This window comes from Portunus trituberculatus, chromosome 9, assembly GCF_017591435.1.
Source record: "Portunus trituberculatus isolate SZX2019 chromosome 9, ASM1759143v1, whole genome shotgun sequence".
NCBI lineage: Eukaryota > Metazoa > Arthropoda > Malacostraca > Decapoda > Portunidae > Portunus > Portunus trituberculatus.
The window spans coordinates 402,501-422,500 of record NC_059263.1 but is presented as its reverse complement, the minus strand read 5'-3'; the positions used below and the strand labels follow the sequence as shown (position 1 = coordinate 422,500).

The window sequence follows — 20,000 nt, the reverse complement described above, 5'->3', positions numbered from 1 at the left end:
GCTGAGTTCTTGATATCGATTAGGGCTAGCCGATGACTGAATTATGCACATTAAACTAACTAGTGATTTAGTAAACTAATAGTCAGAAACACGCGTCACTAGTTATACTGTTAATTAGCGCAAGTTGTATGTTTTTTTTTTATTTGTTCATTTATTTATTTAATTTAGGATCTTATTTACCAGACTCTAACTCACTTTTACTCTAAATTACAGCAGTTGGACACTTCTGATTCTCCTATTTGCATAAGGGGGCTAGATGGCGTAGTTGGTTAAGGCGGCTGTGTTGGAATCCTTGCCAAAGCTAGTTGCCCGGTGGGAGATGTAGCGTTCTCCCGCCTAATGGCATAATTTCAGTGAGTGTAGGTTGACGGATGTGACGAGATGGATGTTAGTTAGTCTGAGTAATATTTATCGTGGGTGTTACTATTTTAATATCTAGTAAGTTTCCTTCCGAGAAATTGAATAAATTTAGACAACGTTTGAAGCACTCCTGTAGTTGTTCACTACAGGAGAGGGAGAAGAGCTGTACAATAAAATCAACACCAACTTAACTTTGTTTAGCCCGTCTCCAATAATAAACTCGTACTGCAACCACAACTTTCATGAATCTCAATATAGTCTCGCAATATAATTAATTCCTTCATTCATTTCAGTGAAACCACCACTTCTATCCGCTGTATAGTCTCGCTGACGCCAAACAGGGAACCATGAAACTCGGGGTTGTGCAGGAGCGGATGGAAAAGGAGTTAATTGGTTGCGAAGGAAGAGACAGAGGCTTGGTTTCATTGAGAGAGGAACTACTAACGATGCAAAATGGGAGGTCATAAAAGTGGTTGTTACGTTGAGAAAGGAACTACTGACGAGGCTAAGCAGAGTCGTAAAACGCAGTTATCTCAATGCAAATTTTCTTATTATCCCTGGTTTAGCCTGGGTTCCTTTCTCCACGCAGTCTTTTCATCGCAACAACCTCTCTTATGATGAGATACCCTGTTTAGCTTCATTTTATAGTGCCTTTCTTCATACAGTCTTTTCAACGTAACGACCACTTTTATGAATCCCTGTTTAGCCTCGTTAGTAGTACTTCAGTTCCTCTCTCCAGGCCAGCAGCACATCAATCCCTCTTTGCAGCCAGTTCGTTTTCAATCCAATTTAGCACAACTCTGATTATTATGATTATTCTTTGTTCAGCCTCCTTCGTTACGAGTTCCACAGTCTTTTTTCAACGTCATCACTTTTTATGATTGATTCCCTGTTTAGCACAAATACCCTTCTTATGAATCCCTGTCTCTCTCTACCTTCGGAGCCAGTTCCTTCTCAAACCACTCCAGCACAAACGACCGGGAGTATTGTTTATGATTAGTATTCCCTGTTCAACTTAATCACTAGTTCCTCTCCATATAGTCTTTTTCAACCTAACCACCTATATGATGATTATTACTTGTTTAGTTAGCCTCGTTACTAGTTCGTTCCTCTCTCCAGTCTTTCCCAACGTAACAACAACCTCTTATATGGTTCCTTGTTAGTTAGTATTTCCTCTCTCCACGCCAGTACCCCTCTTATGAATTTCTGTCTACCTTCGGAGCCAGTTCCTTCTAAATTCAGTTCAGCACAACCCCCGGATCTTATGGTTTCCTATTTGGCCTCACTATAAAAGTTGCTCTGCCCGCCACGAAAGACTACTTACTATAGTGATTAGGAGACTTGGCTTTTTCTTGATTGTGTAGTATTATAGGTACTAACTTCATGCAATTAATTAAGTGCGATATTACGGGACTGTTTATGCTGTCAGTGGCGTCTTTAAGTTATGCTCTTATTTATATCATCGATTTATTTATTTATATTTTTCACAAGCAGGCAGGCAGGGAGGGTTGGTTGCCTTTTTTTTCTTCTTTAAGCCAGAATGAAATAAAAAATTTAAGTACAAACCTCAAAATTTCATTGCTTTTCCTTAGTCGAGAATCTCATCACAGTAATTTTCCCTTTAGCCACCAGCAGGATAAGAAAAAAAAAGTATATATACACCTTTATTAATCAAATTTGTATCACGTTTAGAATATATACATACATATACATCTTTTACACGTTATACATACGCATTATATACATCTTTTAATCAATTAATTTTTTTTTTTTTTTTTTTTTAAATTACAAGGGCACTGGCCAAGGGAAAACAAAGTGTGGGAAAAAAAAAAAAAAATCCCGCTGGTTGCCAGGCCCTGTACACACTATAGGTAGAGTCCTATCACTTGACTTGTATGGATCTTTTGTGTGTTTAAGAATATCATGTTGTATGCATGTCTGAGTGTACACATGTATGCACAGCCAGCACCGCGTCTCACTAAGAAACATGAAAAGCTGCTAATTATTCCTGCGTTAAAAATGAGCGAGAGAGAATGAATCAGGAAAAGACGTAGACAAAAAACTGAACAAAAATCAACAATATTAGCATGACAAATAACAGAAGAGACAGGAAGACGAGCGGTACAGGAAGGCACAGGGGGGAGGGAAGTGTAGGGGGAAGCCTTGAAGGGAGAGATATTGTGTGCTTCCTTAGAGACTTGGAATGTGCAGGAAGGCGTCACTCGGAAGACCTGAAGCCATCTGGGTGTAGCTTCTGCCACCGCCACGCATCTTCACCTGTAGGGCCAAGAAAGAAATAATTAGTAGTTACCTGGGTGGACTTAGAGCTTATTAGGTGGGTTAACTGCTACGTGACACTTACTAATTACTACCGTGTTTTTTTCCCTTGTTATACAGCAAAATGTTTTTTTTTTTTTTATTCCTGTCTAGGTTATAAAGATTACGCTGGTGTGGAGAAGAGGAGTCGAGATGTTTTGAAAGAGTGCAGGAGAAAAAGATGTGCCAAGTGCGATTAAGTGAATTGAAACAAAACAAAAACATAACATATATCCTAAGTGTTTGCTATTGTGGTATATAATCAACATAATTATTGCAAAACACACACACGTTTAATCAATACGTACACATCTCTCGCAGGTCCCGCCTCGCCCGCCACCCGAGCTGCTGCTCCGCCAGGCTGCAGGAGGCCACCACGCTGGCCACGTCCCCTGCACGACGTCCCACCACGCGATACGGCACGGGCTTCCCACTCGCCCTGCAATATCATTTATGTCGTAGCAGTGAGGTGAGTATGCGGAAAGATAAGGTGGTGAGCTTTTTTTTAGTAACTTATGATGGTAAAAATAAGGAAAGAAAAGTCAGTGTATTTATATGATGAACTATGTAGATAAAAAATGATTGATAAGGGGAAAGGGACAGTGTCATGTATCGTATCCTTATCCTCACTTGCTTAACAGGATAAAATTACTTTGGAATACAAACAACAATCAAGATTATAATGCATAAACAAAGCGCCAGATGAGTCAGGCCGGGACACCTCACCTACGGAACGCCTCAATCATCTCCAGCACAGAAACGCCGCGGCCCGTGCCCAGATTGTACGACGCGTAGCCCCTGAACGACTTGCTGAATGCCTTGTCGAGTGCCATCACGTGACCCTCCGCCAAGTCCACCACATGCACGTAATCACGCACACCTGCAAAGTAATCAAAAGATATGCAGGTGTGTGTGTTGCTTCTACTTTGTATTCACGTATCTAATCTCACCTGCATGTCATCTCCCACAGCTCCAGCACACACCTGTCCCGTCTGGCGTTTCATAATCGTCACCAAACACACTGAGCTCCTCCCGCTTCCCGACTGCTACCTGGGCCACGAAGGGCATGAGGTTGTTGGGGCGGCCAAGAGGGTCCTCCCCAATGCGGCCCGACGGATGCGCGCCCACTGGGTTGAAGTACCGAAGGGAAACTAGCCGCCACTCCTGCAACACGGCGACACCTGTACATTCATTCCTATACTTTCTTTCTCGTGCAACACGGCGACACCTGTACATTCATTCCTATACTTTCTTTCTCGCATACGCGCGCGCACACACTTTCCCTTGAGTACTGTACATTCCTATACCTTTCTCGCACTTCTCCCTCACAACACACCACACCTCCATAACACTTCAGTATATACAGTACACCATCACACTTATATATAGTACCAGCAGTAAATCAAAATCTGCCATTCCTCGGCTATGTAAACACAACCACACCTTTTGGGTTCAGTCTCCCCAAAATATTGAGGCTTTATTTTACCCACTTGACTTTCAACACTTGGTCCGATGTTCTGTCCTCCCCGCCCCACCGGTGATCTAAGAGTGCCCATTTTATTCCCCATCCTCCCTCCCTCCCTCTCTCCCATAATCAATCAATCAATCAATATTTTTTCTCTCTCTCTCTCTCTCTGGACTTATTCTTTTCCACAGTATGTTCACCACCACCCCCCCAGTCACTCTACACAGCCCCTCCCTCTAGTTTCGTCGCATTTCCTCAAGTCTCTGCATACTCACCCTGTCTGACGCCGCCAAGTCCTGCATCACCTGCTCACAAAAGTACTTGGTCTTCCCGTAGGGGTTGGTGAGGCCGGCACCAGTGGGATGCTGCTCGTCTGCTGGCAGGTACTGTGGCGCCCCGTAAACAGTGGCCGAGGAGGAATACACTAGACGATGCACACCTGCCTCCCGCATCACCTGACAGGGAGGTGAACATTTGTCTGGGTTTTCTGAGGCTTGTGTCAGTGGTTTAGTGAAGGAAGAATACCAGGAAGAGGAATGATAGGAAATGTGAGGAGGGGAATCGAAGGATAAGAAAAAGAAGGAAAGAAATAAAGAGATATAGAAGAAGGCAGTTTGTACAGGTTCCGGTTTATCTAGAGTAAAAGTGTTAGGTGTGAAATCATGTGTGTGTGCAGTTACGTCCGTATTAAAAACGCCTTGCTCTCTCACCATGACAGTTTTCTAAGGCCACAGAGACGACCAGCCTGGTTTTCAAGACAGTTTTTCCTTATAGCAATCTAGAGATCTTACTAGTCCATCACCGGAACTACTACCTACAAAAATAACCTTAAAACATGATCATCTTCAACTAAAATACCTTTGGAAAATAATGATGGCGAGAGAGCAAAGCGTTTAAGAATACTGTGTTTAGTCTGGGGAGTATAAACGGTTTCTGAAGTGGTAAGAGTTAAGTTGGGGAAGAAGTAAGAGTGCAAGGCCCAGCGATACAGGTCAGGTACAAGAAGTAGGATTGGGAAAGAGAAGACGTGTATTTTCAGACCTAATGACATGTAACTTGTATATAAATTCTAAAGAAAAAAAAAAAAAGAAGAAATTGTAAGTTAGAGGTCATATCAGTTTAGGAGAAAGAAAGATAGAAAGATAATGTCAATATGAAAGAAGAGCAGGAAAAAAAAAAAATGGTAGATGAGAAAGAAATTCGAAGATCTACCATCAGTTAAGAAAAACCGAAAACTAACACCTAATTAATTTCGAACGCCATAAGGCTCAGACACCGAAGAAGAGTAAGAGGATGTGAAGACTCAAAGAAAACATTACCTCAATACAAGACCCAAGTAGAGAAGGAAACTAGCAAATATTCTTAATTCAAACGCCAAACAAATAAATTCAAACGCCAAACAAATATTCTTAATTCAAACGCCATAATAACAAAGCGCTCACAAGACACAGGAAGAGTAAGAGGATGGGCAGACTTAAAGAAAACCTAACGTCAATACAAGAGAAAAGAAGAGAAGGGAACTAGCAAATATCCTTAATTCAAACGTCAAAACAAAGCTCTCACAAGACACTGAGGAAAATGAAGAGGATGGGAAGCCTTAGAAAGAATACCTAACGTCAATACAAGAAGAAAGAATACCTAACGTCAATACAAGAGGAAAGTAGAGAAGGAAAACTAACAAATATTCTTAAAGTGCTCACAAGACACTGGGGATGAGGAGGAACTAACAAATATTCTTAAAGTGCTCACAAGAGACAGAGGATGAGGAAGAAAATGAGAAGACTCAATCAAACACGGGCAGAAAGCGACGCACCTGCAGTAGAGTGAGGGTTCCCGACACATTGCTCTGGTAGTACTCGAGGGGCTTCTCCACTGACTCCCCGACGGCCTTCAATGCGGCGAAGTGAATCACAGCGTCCACTCGGTGCTGTGGGAGAGAAGACGTGGACAGTGGCCATACAGAGAGAGAAAGAACAGAGGCGGTGCGCAGAGACCAGAACAAAAGGCAAGAGAATAATATATAATATGACGACAAAGGAACAGCAGAAATTGTTATCTTGCGTACAATGGTAGATAAAAATGGATGCGCAAAAGAATAGAATAAAAAATTACCTGCATTTTCTTTCCTATTATAAAAAGATACGTACTGGAAACGCTTTCACACCACACCAGCAATGTCTCCACAATATGTATACGAACCTACAGTCACTCCCCACAGCCCCTTACCTCCCCCTCCCTCTATTCTCCTTCCCGTTTCTCTCTGGCACCATAACCACAAAAGCAAGGTATCGAACACCCGGGACGTGAAGCTTCGAAACACATCTGAACTCATTACTGTTACCTTCCTACAAGTGTTTCTTCCCAAAGGTGTCTGGATGGATGAGTGACCTGGGAAAGCTATAATAAAGTGGTAATGAGTATATTGAGAGAGAGAGAGAGAGAGAGAGAGAGAGAGAGAGAGAGAGAGAGAGAGAGAGAGAGAGAGAGAGAGAGAGAGAGAGAGAGAGAGAGAGAGAGAGAGAGAGAGAGAGAGAGAGAGAGAGAGAGAGAGAGAGAGAGAGAGAGAGAGAGAGAGAGACTCCCTATTTACCCTATCTACTTCTAACTACAAACAACCAACCTTACCACCACCACCAACAACACCACCACACCTACCTTCTCAAACACAGTAGCGAGACCAGCAGCATCCGTGAGAGAGACACGATAGAACCCAACCAAGCTCTTCTTAGCCAGCTCCTGCACTCGGATAAGGGACGGTGGCAGCTTCCCCTCCTCCCCAGCGACGCAGTTCACACAGCTGTCCACCACCACCACCTCGTACCCCGCCATTAGGAGCTCGATCGTGGTGTGGGAGCCGACGTAACCAGCGCCCCCAGTTACCAGGATAAGACGAGACATTCTGCTGCTGTCTGGACCGTGGGCAAGGCAAGGCAGGCACCTGTTGAAGGGCCAGTGGTGGTGGTGGTAGTAAGTAAGGCTGACAGTGTTTGTTGTGGTAACCGTAGCGTTGGTAACAGTGCTAGTTAGGGTGTAGTTAGGTGATTGACATGATGATGATGAGGAGGAGGAGGAGGAGGAGGAGGAGGAGGAGGAGGAGGAGGACGAGGACGAGGACGAGGACAACGAGGAGGACGTGGAGGTATTGAGACAACTACTAATACGATGAGGTATAAGATAATTAGTGTAATGAATAAGGTGCTTTAAGAAAAAAACACCTTTATCGACACGTGTCAGTAACCAAGCCTATTTAAAAAAAAAAAGGGGTTTCATGAATGTTAAGTGGAGGAAAAAGTGAAAGGGTGCCGAGATAACTAGAGCCATTAATATGATGTTTGAAGAGAAGATAAGATATAATTATGGATACTGATGACTGGACTAAGCTCGGTGATCAGGCTGTTAGTGCTGAGAGAAAAGAGAAAAAAAAAAGAAAAGAACGAGAGAGAGAGAGAGAGAGAGAGAGAGAGAGAGAGAGAGAGAGAGAGAGAGAGAGAGAGAGAGAGAGAGAGAGAGAGAGAGAGAGAGAGAGAGAGAGAGAGAGAGAGAGAGAGAAAGAGAAGAGAGAGAGAGAGAGAGAGAGAGAGAGAGAGAGAGAGAGAGAGAGAGAGAGAGAGAGAGAGAGAGAGAGAGAGAGAGAGAGAGAGAGAGAGAGAGAGAGAGAGAGAGAGAGAGAGAGAGAGAGAGAGAGAGAGAGAGAGAGAGAGAGAGAGAGAGAGAGAGAGAGAGAGAGAGAGAGAGAGAGAGAGAGAGAGACTGCCACACGTATAAAAAAAAATAAAAGCTAGCGAGTTATATGAAAAGGAAAAAAGAGTATGATGATAAAGAAGAAAAATTATGATGATGATGATGGAAGAGGAGGAGAAGCAGCAGCCTTTATTAAACTATCACCTGAATGAATAGAGTAACTTTTTTATTTATTTTTTTTTTTTCTTACCACCAAACTCGAACCAGTGAACCGGTGAACCAGCAATTTAGAAGCAGGCAACTAGAACAAATAAACCCGGTATTAAGAATCTAACACCAGTAACACAATGATACCAGACAACACCATATATTTGAAACCAGTACAAGCTGACTGGTATAAGGGGAAAAACTCTTAAAAAACATCAATAAAAAAAAATAATGGTAAACAGGACTACCACATCACCACCACTACCACTACTATCACCACCACCACCACCACCACCAACACGATACCACCAAATCAACACCACAAAACACCAATATCCTAGCATAACTCAACACCATACATAATTTGAGCACCACTAAACCAGCACCACCACCACCAGTATCTCACCAGGCCAACACTGAACACCACCATTGCATAGCTCAACACCACACATACCTGTACACTACGAAACCAGCACCACCAACACCAATTAACTCACCAAACCAACACTCAAACACCACTACTAGTTCGTATACCACTAAAACACCACCACCAATACACTCACCACTACTAGTTTGTACACCAGTTCCCGTCACCACACGAGACAGAGACAGAGAGAGTGAGTTGTGACTGAGTAAGATACAACACCAGTGACAGACATACACACAGACAGACAGCGATGACCCCCTTGATGCCACAGATAAGAACACCTCCCTAATCTTGATAAGAGCCAAGCATTCGTATCACAGTGACCGCACGTTGGGGGCGTGGTGGTGGTGGTGGTGGTGGTGGTGAAGGAGGAAAATGATGTTGAGCGAGTTATGATAGTGGTGGTGGTGGTGGTGGTGGTAGAGGAGGAGGACGAGGAGGAGGAGGAGGAGGAGGAGGAGGACGAGGACAAGAATAACAGGAGGATAACTAGAACAGAACAAGAACAGGAAAAAGAATAACAGCAGGAGGAGGAGGAGGAGGAGGAGGAGGAGGAGGAGGACAACAATAAATAGAACAATGAAGCAAGAAACAGAAAAAAATGGAAGAAAAGTGGCAATAACAAAAAAAATATGAAAAAAATATGAAAAAACAATAAAACGAGAAGTATAAGATAACGTAGATGAAGGGAAGTGATGACGATGAAGGGGAAGACATATATAAAGGTCAGAGAAATGGTAGGGAAGGGAAGAATAAAGTAATACCCATACGTAGGGGTAGAAAGAGAGAATGGGAGGGAGATCACAGTATACTTGGGTAAGACGAGACGATAAAAGGATGATAAAGAAAAGAAAAAAAAATGTGAAAAGGAAATGGAGAATGAGAGGGAAAGGACCGACATGATTTTGAGGTGAGTACAAGTGTTAGTAGGGAATAAAGTTTATGATGTAAATAAAAGAGAAAACGTAAAATGAAGTGATAGGTGAAAAAATAATAATAATGCTGATCTACTACTATTATTATTATTACTGCTACTACTACTACTACTAATTACCACTACTACTACTACTTATTATTATTACGACTAACACTACTACTAACTACTAACTACTACTACTACTACTACTACTACTACTACTACTTACTACCACTACTACTACTACTACTATTCATGCTACTACTACTACTACTTACTAGCACTACTACTACTATTCCTACTACTACTTACTACCACTACTACTACTATTCCTACCACTACTACTACTACTATTCTGCTACTACTACTACTACTTACTAGCACTACTACTACTATTCCTACTACTACTTACTACCACTACTACTACTATTCCTACTACTACTTACTACCACTACTACTACTACTACTACTACTACTACTACTACTACTGCACATAAGAGAACGACGATAGCAGAACGCACACTCACCACTGTTTCCGGAGAAGTGATAACAGGTGGGTGTGCTGCGATCTTCCAACACACCTGTTCGCGCCACGTATAAATGGACAGAATGTGGCCCTACCTGCTCCGCACCTGTCTGTACACACACACACACACACACACACACACACACACACACACACACACACACACACACAAACCCCTTTCAATACTGGGACACATTTTCACCTTATTTACGTCTTGCTGACATTAGGAAGGTTCTATGGGGGTCAGAAGATTAATGGCCACAGTCTTCACTATTTAAATTCCCCCCAATAAGTTTCTGAAGCTGTATAGTCACCAAACACTAGGCAAAAATTAATAGGGAAACGCGTCATCGTACACAAGGGGTTAATGTTTATTGTCTCAGCTGCCTGTCTTTAATGAAGGAATCTGTGTTTGTTGGCTAAGTTAATTGATATAGACACGCATACACTCAGATAGATAAATGGATGAACAGAAACAGATAGGTAGATAGATAAATGGATGGATAGACACAGACAGATAGACTGATAGATTTATAGGTGGATGGATAGATAGTAATGCTGCAATTGTGATGCTGGAACCGGATAGTGATATAATAATGATGATGGTGGTGATGGTGGTGGTAGTTTTGGCAGGATGGAAAAATATACCGCAATACATAAAAAAAAAAAAAAAGGATAAGCCACTATCATATAAAGATACAAAGATGAACCACTATAATTATAAACCACAACAACAATGATGCAATGTTGACACACACACACACACACACACGGCCCGGTAGCTCAGTAGTTAGAGCGCTGGCTTCACAAGCCAGAGGACCGGGGGTTCGATTCCCCGGCCGGGTTGAGATATTTGGGTGTGTCTCCTTTGACGTGTAGCCCCTGTTCACCTAGCAGTGAGTAGGTACGGGATGTAAATCGAGTTGTGACCTTGTTGTCCCGGTGTGTGGTGTGTGCCTGGTCTCAGGCCTATCCGAAGATCGGAAATAATGAGCTCTGAGCTCGTTCCGTAGGGTAACGTCTGGCTGTCTCGTAAGAGACTGCAGCAGATCAAACAGTGAATTACACACTTGTTGTCCACGAAAAGACACAACCAATCATTCATGGCCTCAGATTCCGCATGTGTTGAATCTACATAGAGTAATTTAAAAAAATAATAAAATAAAATAAAAATAGAAAAAAAAATAAATAAAAAGGACACATTTTACTCTTGTGATGATTTTATTATTATTTTTTCGCACCTTTGGCAATTTCTCCACTTTCCTCCTCACCACCTCCTCCACCTCCTCTAGTCACCTCTCCCGACCATCTCCTTATCTCCTATGACCTATATCCACCTCTTCTTTCCACAACCTCCACCTCCTCCATCTCCTATACATCCACCTCTCCTCTCTTTGACCTATAACCTAACCATTTCCTCCTCCTCCATCTCCTACATCCACCTTTTACCTCCACCTTCAGTCTTCCTCCTCCTCCTCTTATATGCAGAAAACACCTAGAAACACACTAACAACCTGAACCATTACGTTAACCCCTTCAGTACTGGGACAAATTTTTTACCTTGACATTTGTGTACGATTAGACCATTTTATTGACATTAGGAAGGGCCTATGGAGGTCACAAGATTAATGGCCAGCCTTCACTATATCAATCCCTACCCACACAAGTTTCTGAAGCTGTATAAAATCACCAAACAGTAAGCACAGTGAATATGGAAACGCGTTATGGTACTGAAGGGGTTAATGGTGAGTGTAGGGAAATAATGGTTACCGGCAGGAGTGAAGGCGGGATTTGGCGGGTCAGGTCAGGTCACACGGATAGGTGCCGCGGTGTGGTGTGGTGGTGTCTGGCGTTCTGTGGTATTGTATGGTGTTAACGCTACACCCTCACAATGTTAACTGCCCTCTGTGTGTGTGTGTGTGTGTGTGTGTGTGGCGCCGATCAGCTGTATAATTGGTGTTTAAGCTTTGTAACTGCTACTTGGTGTGTGTAATTCACCTCGGTCGTCTGCTGTGGTCACCCAGCTAGTCTTCCCTTCTAACAGTCATCCAAGCTGTCATTCGCCTACATTACTTCGGTAGAATGATCGTTATTATTCGAGTGGCCATTAAATGTATTTGAGATGAAGAAAAACGCCAAAAATACTTGTTTCTTTGATATTTTAGCAACGGGGGTGAGGGAGAGAGAGAGAGAGAGAGAGAGAGAGAGAGAGAGAGAGAGAGAGAGAGAGAGAGAGAGAGAGAGAGAGAATCTTGCATATCTATCTAGTGGTAGGAATGAAGATAGAGAGAGAGAGAGAGAGAGAGAGAGAGAGAGAGAGAGAGAGAGAGAGAGAGAGAGAGAGAGAGAGAGAGAGAGAGAGAGAGAGAGAGAGAGAGAGAGAAGAACTACTACAACTACTACTACTACTACCACCACCACCACCACCACCTACTACTACTACTACTACTACTACTACTACTACTTCTACAACTACCACCACCACCACCACCACTACTCGTCTTCTAGTGACCCTGACAACGTACACGTGCCAATACTCTCCCTTACCTCACTCCCATCCTCCTTCCTTCTCTCCCTCCACTTCCCCCAAGCCAATGACGTCATCCAGCTCTGACGTTACTAATCTGCCTCCTCATTGGCTGGTGGTGGTGGTGACGTCAGGCTCTGCTCTCTGATTGGCTCCTGCTAGTGACGTCACGGCGCCTTATCTGATTGGTTCTTGGTACTGGTGACGTCATCATTCGCTGCCTGGTTACCTGTGAATGAGAGAGAGAGAGAGAGAGAGAGAGAGAGAGAGAGAGAGAGAGAGAGAGAGAGAGAGAGAGAGAGAGAGAGAGAGAGAGAGAGGTATATCTACTGTATCTAGGCCAATAGTTTGTTTATTTCACTCTAAGTTGTTTGTTTGTTTGTTTGTTTTAATCTTAAGTGAGCAACTGACATAAAATCCTCCTCCTCCTCCTCCTCCTCCTCCTCCTCCTCCTCTTCCTCCTCTTAAATTATGCTCTTTTAGCTCTTCATTTTTTTCTATTCCTTCTTTTCCTTCCCCGTTTGTTTATTCATTGTGTGTGTGTGTGTGTGTGTGTGTGTGTGTGTGTGTGTGTGTGTGTGTGTGTGTGTGTGTGTGTGTGTGTGTGTGTGTGTTAATATGGATTTTTTCTCAGAACACATTAATTTTTACTTTCTTCCATTACTGCGGAGGAGGAGGAGGAGGAGGAGGAGGAGGAGGAGGAGGAGGAGGAGGAGGAGGAGGAGGAGGAGGAGGAGGAGGAGGAGGAGGAGAATTATATAGAAGAATCGACAAAAACTCCCCACATTTTCCTCCTCCTCCTCCTTCCTCCTTCCTCCTCCTCATCCTTCACCCCCTCGTTCACCCCCTCGTCCTCCTCCTCCTGTAGAAGTTCAGTGACACGATAACGACCCAAACGACCTTTACATAGTTACACAACCACCACCACCACCACCACCACCACCACAACAACAACAATTAGGCTACATAACAGGAGAAGGCCGCGCGACCTACACAAAGGGAGCTTCTGCTGGGTGTCTTTCGATCAGAGGAGGAGGAGGAGGAGGAGGAGGAGGAGGAGGAGGAGGAGGAGGAGGAGGAGGAGGAGGAAGGAGGAGATAGTGAATCCTCATCTAATTATTTTTCTTTTCATCTTATTTATTTATTTATTTATTTATGTATTTATTAATTTTGTGTGTAACGTGTTGAATACTAAGAAAATTTTATTATGTATGAAAATGACAAGCGCGCTCTCTCTCTCTCTCTCTCTCTCACAGCGTTGCCTGGTAGTGGTCAAAACAAACAGTACACCTTGTTTACAATCACCACTTGGCCACTGACGCCTGTGTGATCAAACCTGTGACGCACGTGTCCCTCCCGCCCCGTCCCCCAAACACACACACACACACACACACACACTGATAGATCTGCATGGAATATTAAGGAGGAGGAGGAGGAGGAGGAGGAAAACAGAGAAAAAGAGAAGAATTAATCAAATTAGACTCGCAAAATCATTCAACTGAGAGAGAGAGAGAGAGAGAGAGAGAGAGAGAGAGAGAGAGAGAGAGAGAGAGAGAGAGAGAGAGAGAGAGAGATAATGTAAGCAGAAGAGGAGAATATGGTGAGATGATAAAGAGAATAAGTAGGCACGCAGGATGATGAAGATGATAAGTGGAGGAGGAGATGGAGGAGGAAAAAAGGAGAATAGAAGAAGAGAAAGAAGAAAAGGAAAGAATGAAAAGAGAAAAAGAAATGGAAAATGAAAAAGGGAAACAACCAAAAGAAAGAATAAGAGAAAAATAAACAAAATAAAAAAAAAATGAACATGAAGAGAAAGAAACAAAGCAAAGAAGAACAGGAAAAAAAATAGAAAATAAAACGGGAAACAACAAAAAAAAGAATATAACAGAAAAAAAATAGAAAACAAAAATAAATAGTGAAATAACTAGTAATATTCTTTTTTTCTCGACGCTAAGATGAGAGGGGGAGGGAGAGATGGTGGTGGTGGTGGTGGTGGTGGTGGTATAAGGCGATCGATTCCTTTACTCCCAATTCCCAATATCCCCAGTTGGACACCAGGAATCTTAGGTATTACTTAACCCCTTCAGTACTGGGGGCATGTTTTTACCTTGAGATTTGTGTACGATTAGACCATTTTGTTGACATTAGGAAGGGTCTATGGAGGTCAGAAGAGCAATGGCCACAGTCTTCACTATTTTAATCCCCTACATGAGTTTCTGAAGCGGCGTAAGATCAGCAAATAGTAACCAGAATGGATATAAAAACGCGTCGTGGTGCTGAAGGGTTCAAAATTTTCCCCTTCATGCCAAAATAAAAAATAAAGAAAGAAAATAAATAAAGAAAATACAGAAAGAAAAACTAAATAAATAAAGGGATAAATGTCTTGAAACGCGCAGTGGTCTAAAAAAAAAAAGAATAAATAAAAATAAAGGATAAATGTCTTGTCAATTGTTTCCATAAGTTTTGAGTTTAGTGCGGACGAAAGACTGACTGTGAGACGCACGAGATGGAACAGCTGCGCCCATACTCAAAAGGCTCTGCTCTCTCACCACGACTATTTTCCAAGGACACAGAAATGATTAGCGGGGTTTTCAAGAGCGTTTCTTCAGTTAACGATGTAGAAATCTTACCAGTCTGCCTCTAAAACCGTAAAAACACCTTAAAAATCTCGTGTAAATTTAAATAAAGCCTTCTGAAATAGTGGTGAAGCGCAGAAATTTTTGAGAAGACAAATCCAAGCTGGCCAAGGTCGGAGAGGGACAAAAACAACACCATCCACTCCTTCTGATGCATTTGAAGAGGGAGGAAGCTTCAAAATATTTAATCCCACTCTTTTGGCTAACGCTCTCGGCCCCGCTTGAGGACTGGCATCTGAGTGGGCATTTTCGTTCAATCCTTAGCCAGTTTTCCCCTCTCGCATTAAAATAAATAAACAAATAAAATAAATAAAAGTGTCCTAGGCTTCATTTAACTCAGAAAACAGGATGTGAGACGGAAAAAGAGTTAAGTTTACATTGAACATAAGATAAGGGTGGAGGAGGCGGAGGAGAAGGAAGAGGAGGAGAATAAAGATAAGAGACAGCAAGATAAAGGACAGGAGAAGGAGAAGGAGAAGGAGGAGGAGGAGGAGGAGGAGGAGGAGGAGGAGGAGGAGGAAGAAGAGGAGGAGAATAAAGATAAGAAACAGCAAGATAAAGAACAGGTAAAGTGTAGAGATGAGGGGAAAAGAGGCCTCCTTGTACCTCACTTGACCCTTTCCCCTCACTGTCCCTCTTCTCCTTCCCTCTCTCGAGCCCCGCCACCTTATTAGGCCGCGAAGGGTGGTGTCAGAACTATCACTGCTACTATTATACTATTCTTGCCATCATCGACACTATCACCCGAACCTAACCTTACCTAACCTAACCGTATTACTATGATGATGATGATGATGATGATGGATGATGATGATGAGGAGGAGGAGGAGGAAAAGAAGATGATGAAAAGGAAGAAAAAAGAAAAACTGACAATGAAAAAATTGACAAACAAAATAAGAAGGCTAAAACAACAACAACAACAACAACAACAACAACAACAACAACAACAATCACCATCACCTCACCACGGACAGGCACAAGGAGAAGCGCCTTAACACACACACACACACACACAAGAGGAGCACAGTTAATACCTCTCAACTTTCCTCCTTGCCACCCCGCCCTCCACCCACACCCTGCCACCCCGAGGCCTCGCTAATCTGTGAATGTAAACACCACAACACACCCGACACGTGCTTACTCTCAGATGTAAACAAAAGACACGTGCTTGGCGAACCGTGACCACAAGAAGGATACTGGTGTGTGTGTGTGTGTGTGTGTGTGTGTGTGTGTGTGTGTGTGTCTGTCCTTCCTGCCGCACCTCGCCACACCTGGTCACGCAAGCCTAACCTCTCCCCGCAACACACCTGCGTCAATGCCATTACAACACCTTTACGCGGTACATGTCTTGGTGCAATCAGGCTTTTTAATGGTCCAGTTGTTGTGATGGGGTAAAATATCAATACGAACACTGCCAATCTAAAGAAAAAAAAAATGTGCTTTGGTCGTTGTAGTTAAAAAGTTGTTTTCTATACACTATTGGTTAATCTAAATATTCTATACGTGATGAAATAGTTCTTCTTTTACCTCTTCAGTAGCATGATGTGTTTTCATATTAATTCTGCTTACTATTTGGTGATTTTATACAGCTTGAGACTCATGTGGGGGATTAAAATTATGAAGACTGTGGCCATTAATCATCTGTCATCCATAAATTCTTCCTAAAGTCAATAAATTCCGTCTAATCGTACCCAAAAAACTCAAGGTAGAAATGTGTCCTAGTAATAAAGAGGTTAATTTTTTCCTTTTTCCTCTTCTCTCACACCGCCTTCTCTTCCTCCTCGTCTTTTGCCTTCCCCTTTTAAATCGATCTAACTTTTTCTTTATATCCTTTTCCTGCTGTTTCTTTCCTCACACTTTCTTTTCTTAATTTCCTTCCCTTTTCCTTTCCCATGCCCTATTTCTTTCTACCTTTCCCAATATTCCAGTCCACCTATTTATCTCTTTATTTATTTTGTTGTACTTGTATTTTTTTTTACCCTTGAAAAAAAAAAAATACATTTTTCTTTTTTTTCGTGCTATGGTTCAACTTCCGGGAGTCACACACACACACACACACACACACACACACACACACACACACACACACACACACACACACACACACAGAGAGAGAGAGAGAGAGAGAGAGAGAGAGAGAGAGAGAGAGAGAGAGAGAGAGAGAGAGAGAGAGAGAGAGAGAGAGAGAGAGAGAGAGAGAGAGAGAGAGAGAGACCAAGGTGTGTGTGTGTGTGTGTGTGTGTGTGTGTGTGTGTGTGTGTGTGTGTGTGTGTGTGTGTGTGTGTGTGTGTGTGTGTGTGTGTGTGTGTGTGTGTGTGTGGGTGTGGAATTTACCTGCTATAATCCACGCTTGTCCTCTTTATTTCACACACCCACACCTAAACACACACACACACACACACACACACACACACACACACTGGAATTCCCCATATTCCTTCCTGTCTCCCATAAAACACCACCATTACAATCTGATTCCCTTCCCAGATCCTGTCCCACGAGACCTGCACTGATGATGGGGTGAGGAGGTTATGGGATGAGGTGGTTCCAGTGAGACATACTTTTAAAAACACGGCCTCAGTGGTCATGTAGTCAGGGGTGAGTCAATAGGGAGCTTTAAAAGAATAGGTAAGTTCATGGATGGGGATGAAAGATGGAACTAGGTAGCTTAAATCACACAGGGCTCCGTGGTACAGTGGAACCATGCGTGCTTTTGGGTCCGAGGGGTCTCCAAGCGCACGGGTTCGAATACTGTCCACGGTCCGAGTGTAGGTTGGGCTTCCTCACTCAGGGCAACGGTTTCCTAGCGGGTGGGCTTTGAGATAGAAGGTACCACAAAAAGTATCTCCTTTAGCCCATAAATTCCCGTAAAAATGTCCTCTTGCAGCTTTCTCTTTCTTATGTTCTTAATACTCTTTCACCATGACTATTTTTAAAGGGCATAGAAGCAAACAGTGGCTTTCTCACTATTATTATTTTTAGTGAGTTTGCTACTTATTAAACTGGTGCTGATAATGGTGATGTTCCTGGTGGTGAGTCCAACTAAGGCTCATATTCTCATCTCTCACCACGACTATTTTTAACTCCTTCGGTACCACGACGCAAAATTTCTAGTTTATTAAGAGGAGAAACAGTCTTGAAAACCCGGCTAGACGTCTCAGTGGCCTTGGAAAACTGTCGTGATGAAACTGCAAGGCGTATAAGAATCACGTCCTCAATGTTGCGTCCTCACACACGTCACTGACTACCACTGACGCTATTGTGGCCGTGTATTAGGAGTGATGTATAGAAGTGTTAAGCCTCTCACTACTATTTGGCGCATCTTTCCTTTAATTACTAGCCACTGGACATCTTTCCTTGTCGCACGGCCATCTTCAAACACTGCACTAGCTAGAAATGACACTACCTATTTATCGTCCCCTTATCTTACTTGTAGCTAGCTGCGTTAACCTCTTCAGCACCATGACGCGTTTCCATAATTATTCTGCTTACTGTTTGGCGATTTTGTACAGCTTCAGAAACTCACGTGGGGGATTAAAATAGTGAAGACTGTGGCCATTAATCCTCTGACCTCCATAGACCCTTCCTAATGTCAATGGAATGGTCCAATGCTATACAAATCTGAAGGTAAAAATGTGTCCCAGTGCTTTTACTGGTGTCATTTGTTGCATCCCACAGTGGAAGGATTGTGCATAGAAATTCCGAGATAACTACCAGTTCTAAATCTATTACAACAAGTACAAAGGCGAATACAGATGAAGAACAATGCTTACGAAAGGAGACACTATAAGATTTTACATTTCCGTCTCTCACAGAAGCGTAAGTTAAGTGGGGACGTCACAGAGGTCTTTAAAGGTGGTATAAGGGATGTAACAAGAGTGAGGTAAACAAAATTCCCAGTCAGTAATCAGGAGAGAGAGAGAAAAAAAAAAAAAAAAAACATTAAAAGTGCTCAAGTTTGGGAAGGTTAGATTGAAGAGATAAGCGGCAGAGTTTTCAGAGTAGTTGATGAATGGAATACACTCATTGAGGTTGCTGGTGGTGAGTCAGAAGGGAAGCTTTCATTTCAAACATTAGATAGAGGAGTTACGGGTGGGAATGCTGCTTTTCCTCGTGAAATTACTGAGAAAAGAATGACTAGAATAAAGGCAATGATGACGATAGTGAAAACAGAACACTAATATAAAAAAAAAATAAAAACAAGACAGAGAACATCAAAAACTCCTCCTTCTCCTCCTCCTCCTCCTCCTCCTCCTACTACTACTACTACTACAACCTCAAAACAAAGAGATGACAGGATGTAAACACAAGCAGGTGTCCATCAAACAAGGGAAAGGAAAGGGAGAGTGAAGGGAGAGAGGAGGGAGAGTGAAGGGAGAGACAGAAAGACCATAAGGCAGCGGGTATGGGGCCAGGGGAGGGCATGGAGGTGTACCCTTCAATGAGTCAACTAAATGAGTCACCACAACTACCACTAATTTACTGTACACCGGGCACAACGAGGCCACACTCACCGCCACTGCTACTTTGGTTACTGAAATGCTAGTACTCCTCTTGCAACTACTACTACTACTACTACTACTACTACTACTTTTCTTTGTAAGACGGGAGAGCTGGCGAAGGACAACAAAATAAAATAAAAAAAAAAAACCCACAAAGTTGCCAGTTCCCTTGCAGTTCCGGGTTAGCCAAAAGGAAGGGATAAATGTCTTAAAAACTCCCTCTTAAATGAAGTCAAGTCATAGGGAGTTGGAAATACAGAAGCAGGCAGGGAGTTCCAGAGTGCACCAGAGAAAGGTATGAATGATTGAGAGTACTGGTTAGTGGTTAACTTTGGCATTATGGAGATGGACAGAGTAGGGATTACTACTACTACTACTACTACTGGTATGAAAAATAAAAGCAAACGCGAAAACAAAAGATACACTAACAAATAACT

General features: G+C 42.7%; 1 protein-coding gene across 4 annotated transcripts; it reads right to left on the bottom strand.

Annotated features, from left to right (window-relative positions):
- Window positions 1-2,011: 2,011 nt before the first annotated feature.
- Window positions 2,012-12,471, bottom strand: LOC123501685 (UDP-glucose 4-epimerase-like). 4 transcript variants are annotated; one of them, XM_045250670.1, is made up of 9 exons: window positions 8,593-8,688; window positions 8,073-8,123; window positions 6,797-7,079; window positions 5,955-6,068; window positions 4,417-4,596; window positions 3,660-3,840; window positions 3,403-3,556; window positions 2,985-3,115; window positions 2,012-2,637 (listed from the first exon to the last, which is right to left on the bottom strand). In XM_045250670.1, the coding sequence occupies exons 3-9, from the start codon at window positions 7,037-7,039 to the stop codon at window positions 2,579-2,581; spliced, it is 1,062 nt and encodes a 353-aa protein (XP_045106605.1). In that variant the 5' UTR covers window positions 7,040-7,079; window positions 8,073-8,123; window positions 8,593-8,688; the 3' UTR covers window positions 2,012-2,578. The 4 variants fall into 4 exon arrangements, with proteins under 4 accessions (XP_045106605.1, XP_045106603.1, XP_045106606.1 ...); XM_045250668.1 differs by lacking the exons at window positions 8,073-8,123; window positions 8,593-8,688 and adding an exon at window positions 12,446-12,471; XM_045250671.1 differs by lacking the exons at window positions 8,073-8,123; window positions 8,593-8,688 and adding an exon at window positions 11,669-11,802.
- Window positions 12,472-20,000: the final 7,529 nt, after the last annotated feature.

What these genes read in the sequence shown, in the direction of transcription:
- LOC123501685 (XM_045250668.1), bottom strand. An exon ending in ACTTGGCGGCGTCAGACAGG is followed by an intron (nt 3,841 to 4,416) that starts GTGAGTATGCAG and finishes GCCGTGTTGCAG; the next exon opens with GAGTGGCGGCTAGTTTCCCT. An exon ending in GCGGGACCTGCGAGAGATGT is followed by an intron (nt 2,638 to 2,984) that starts GTACGTATTGAT and finishes TTGGCCCTACAG; the next exon opens with GTGAAGATGCGTGGCGGTGG.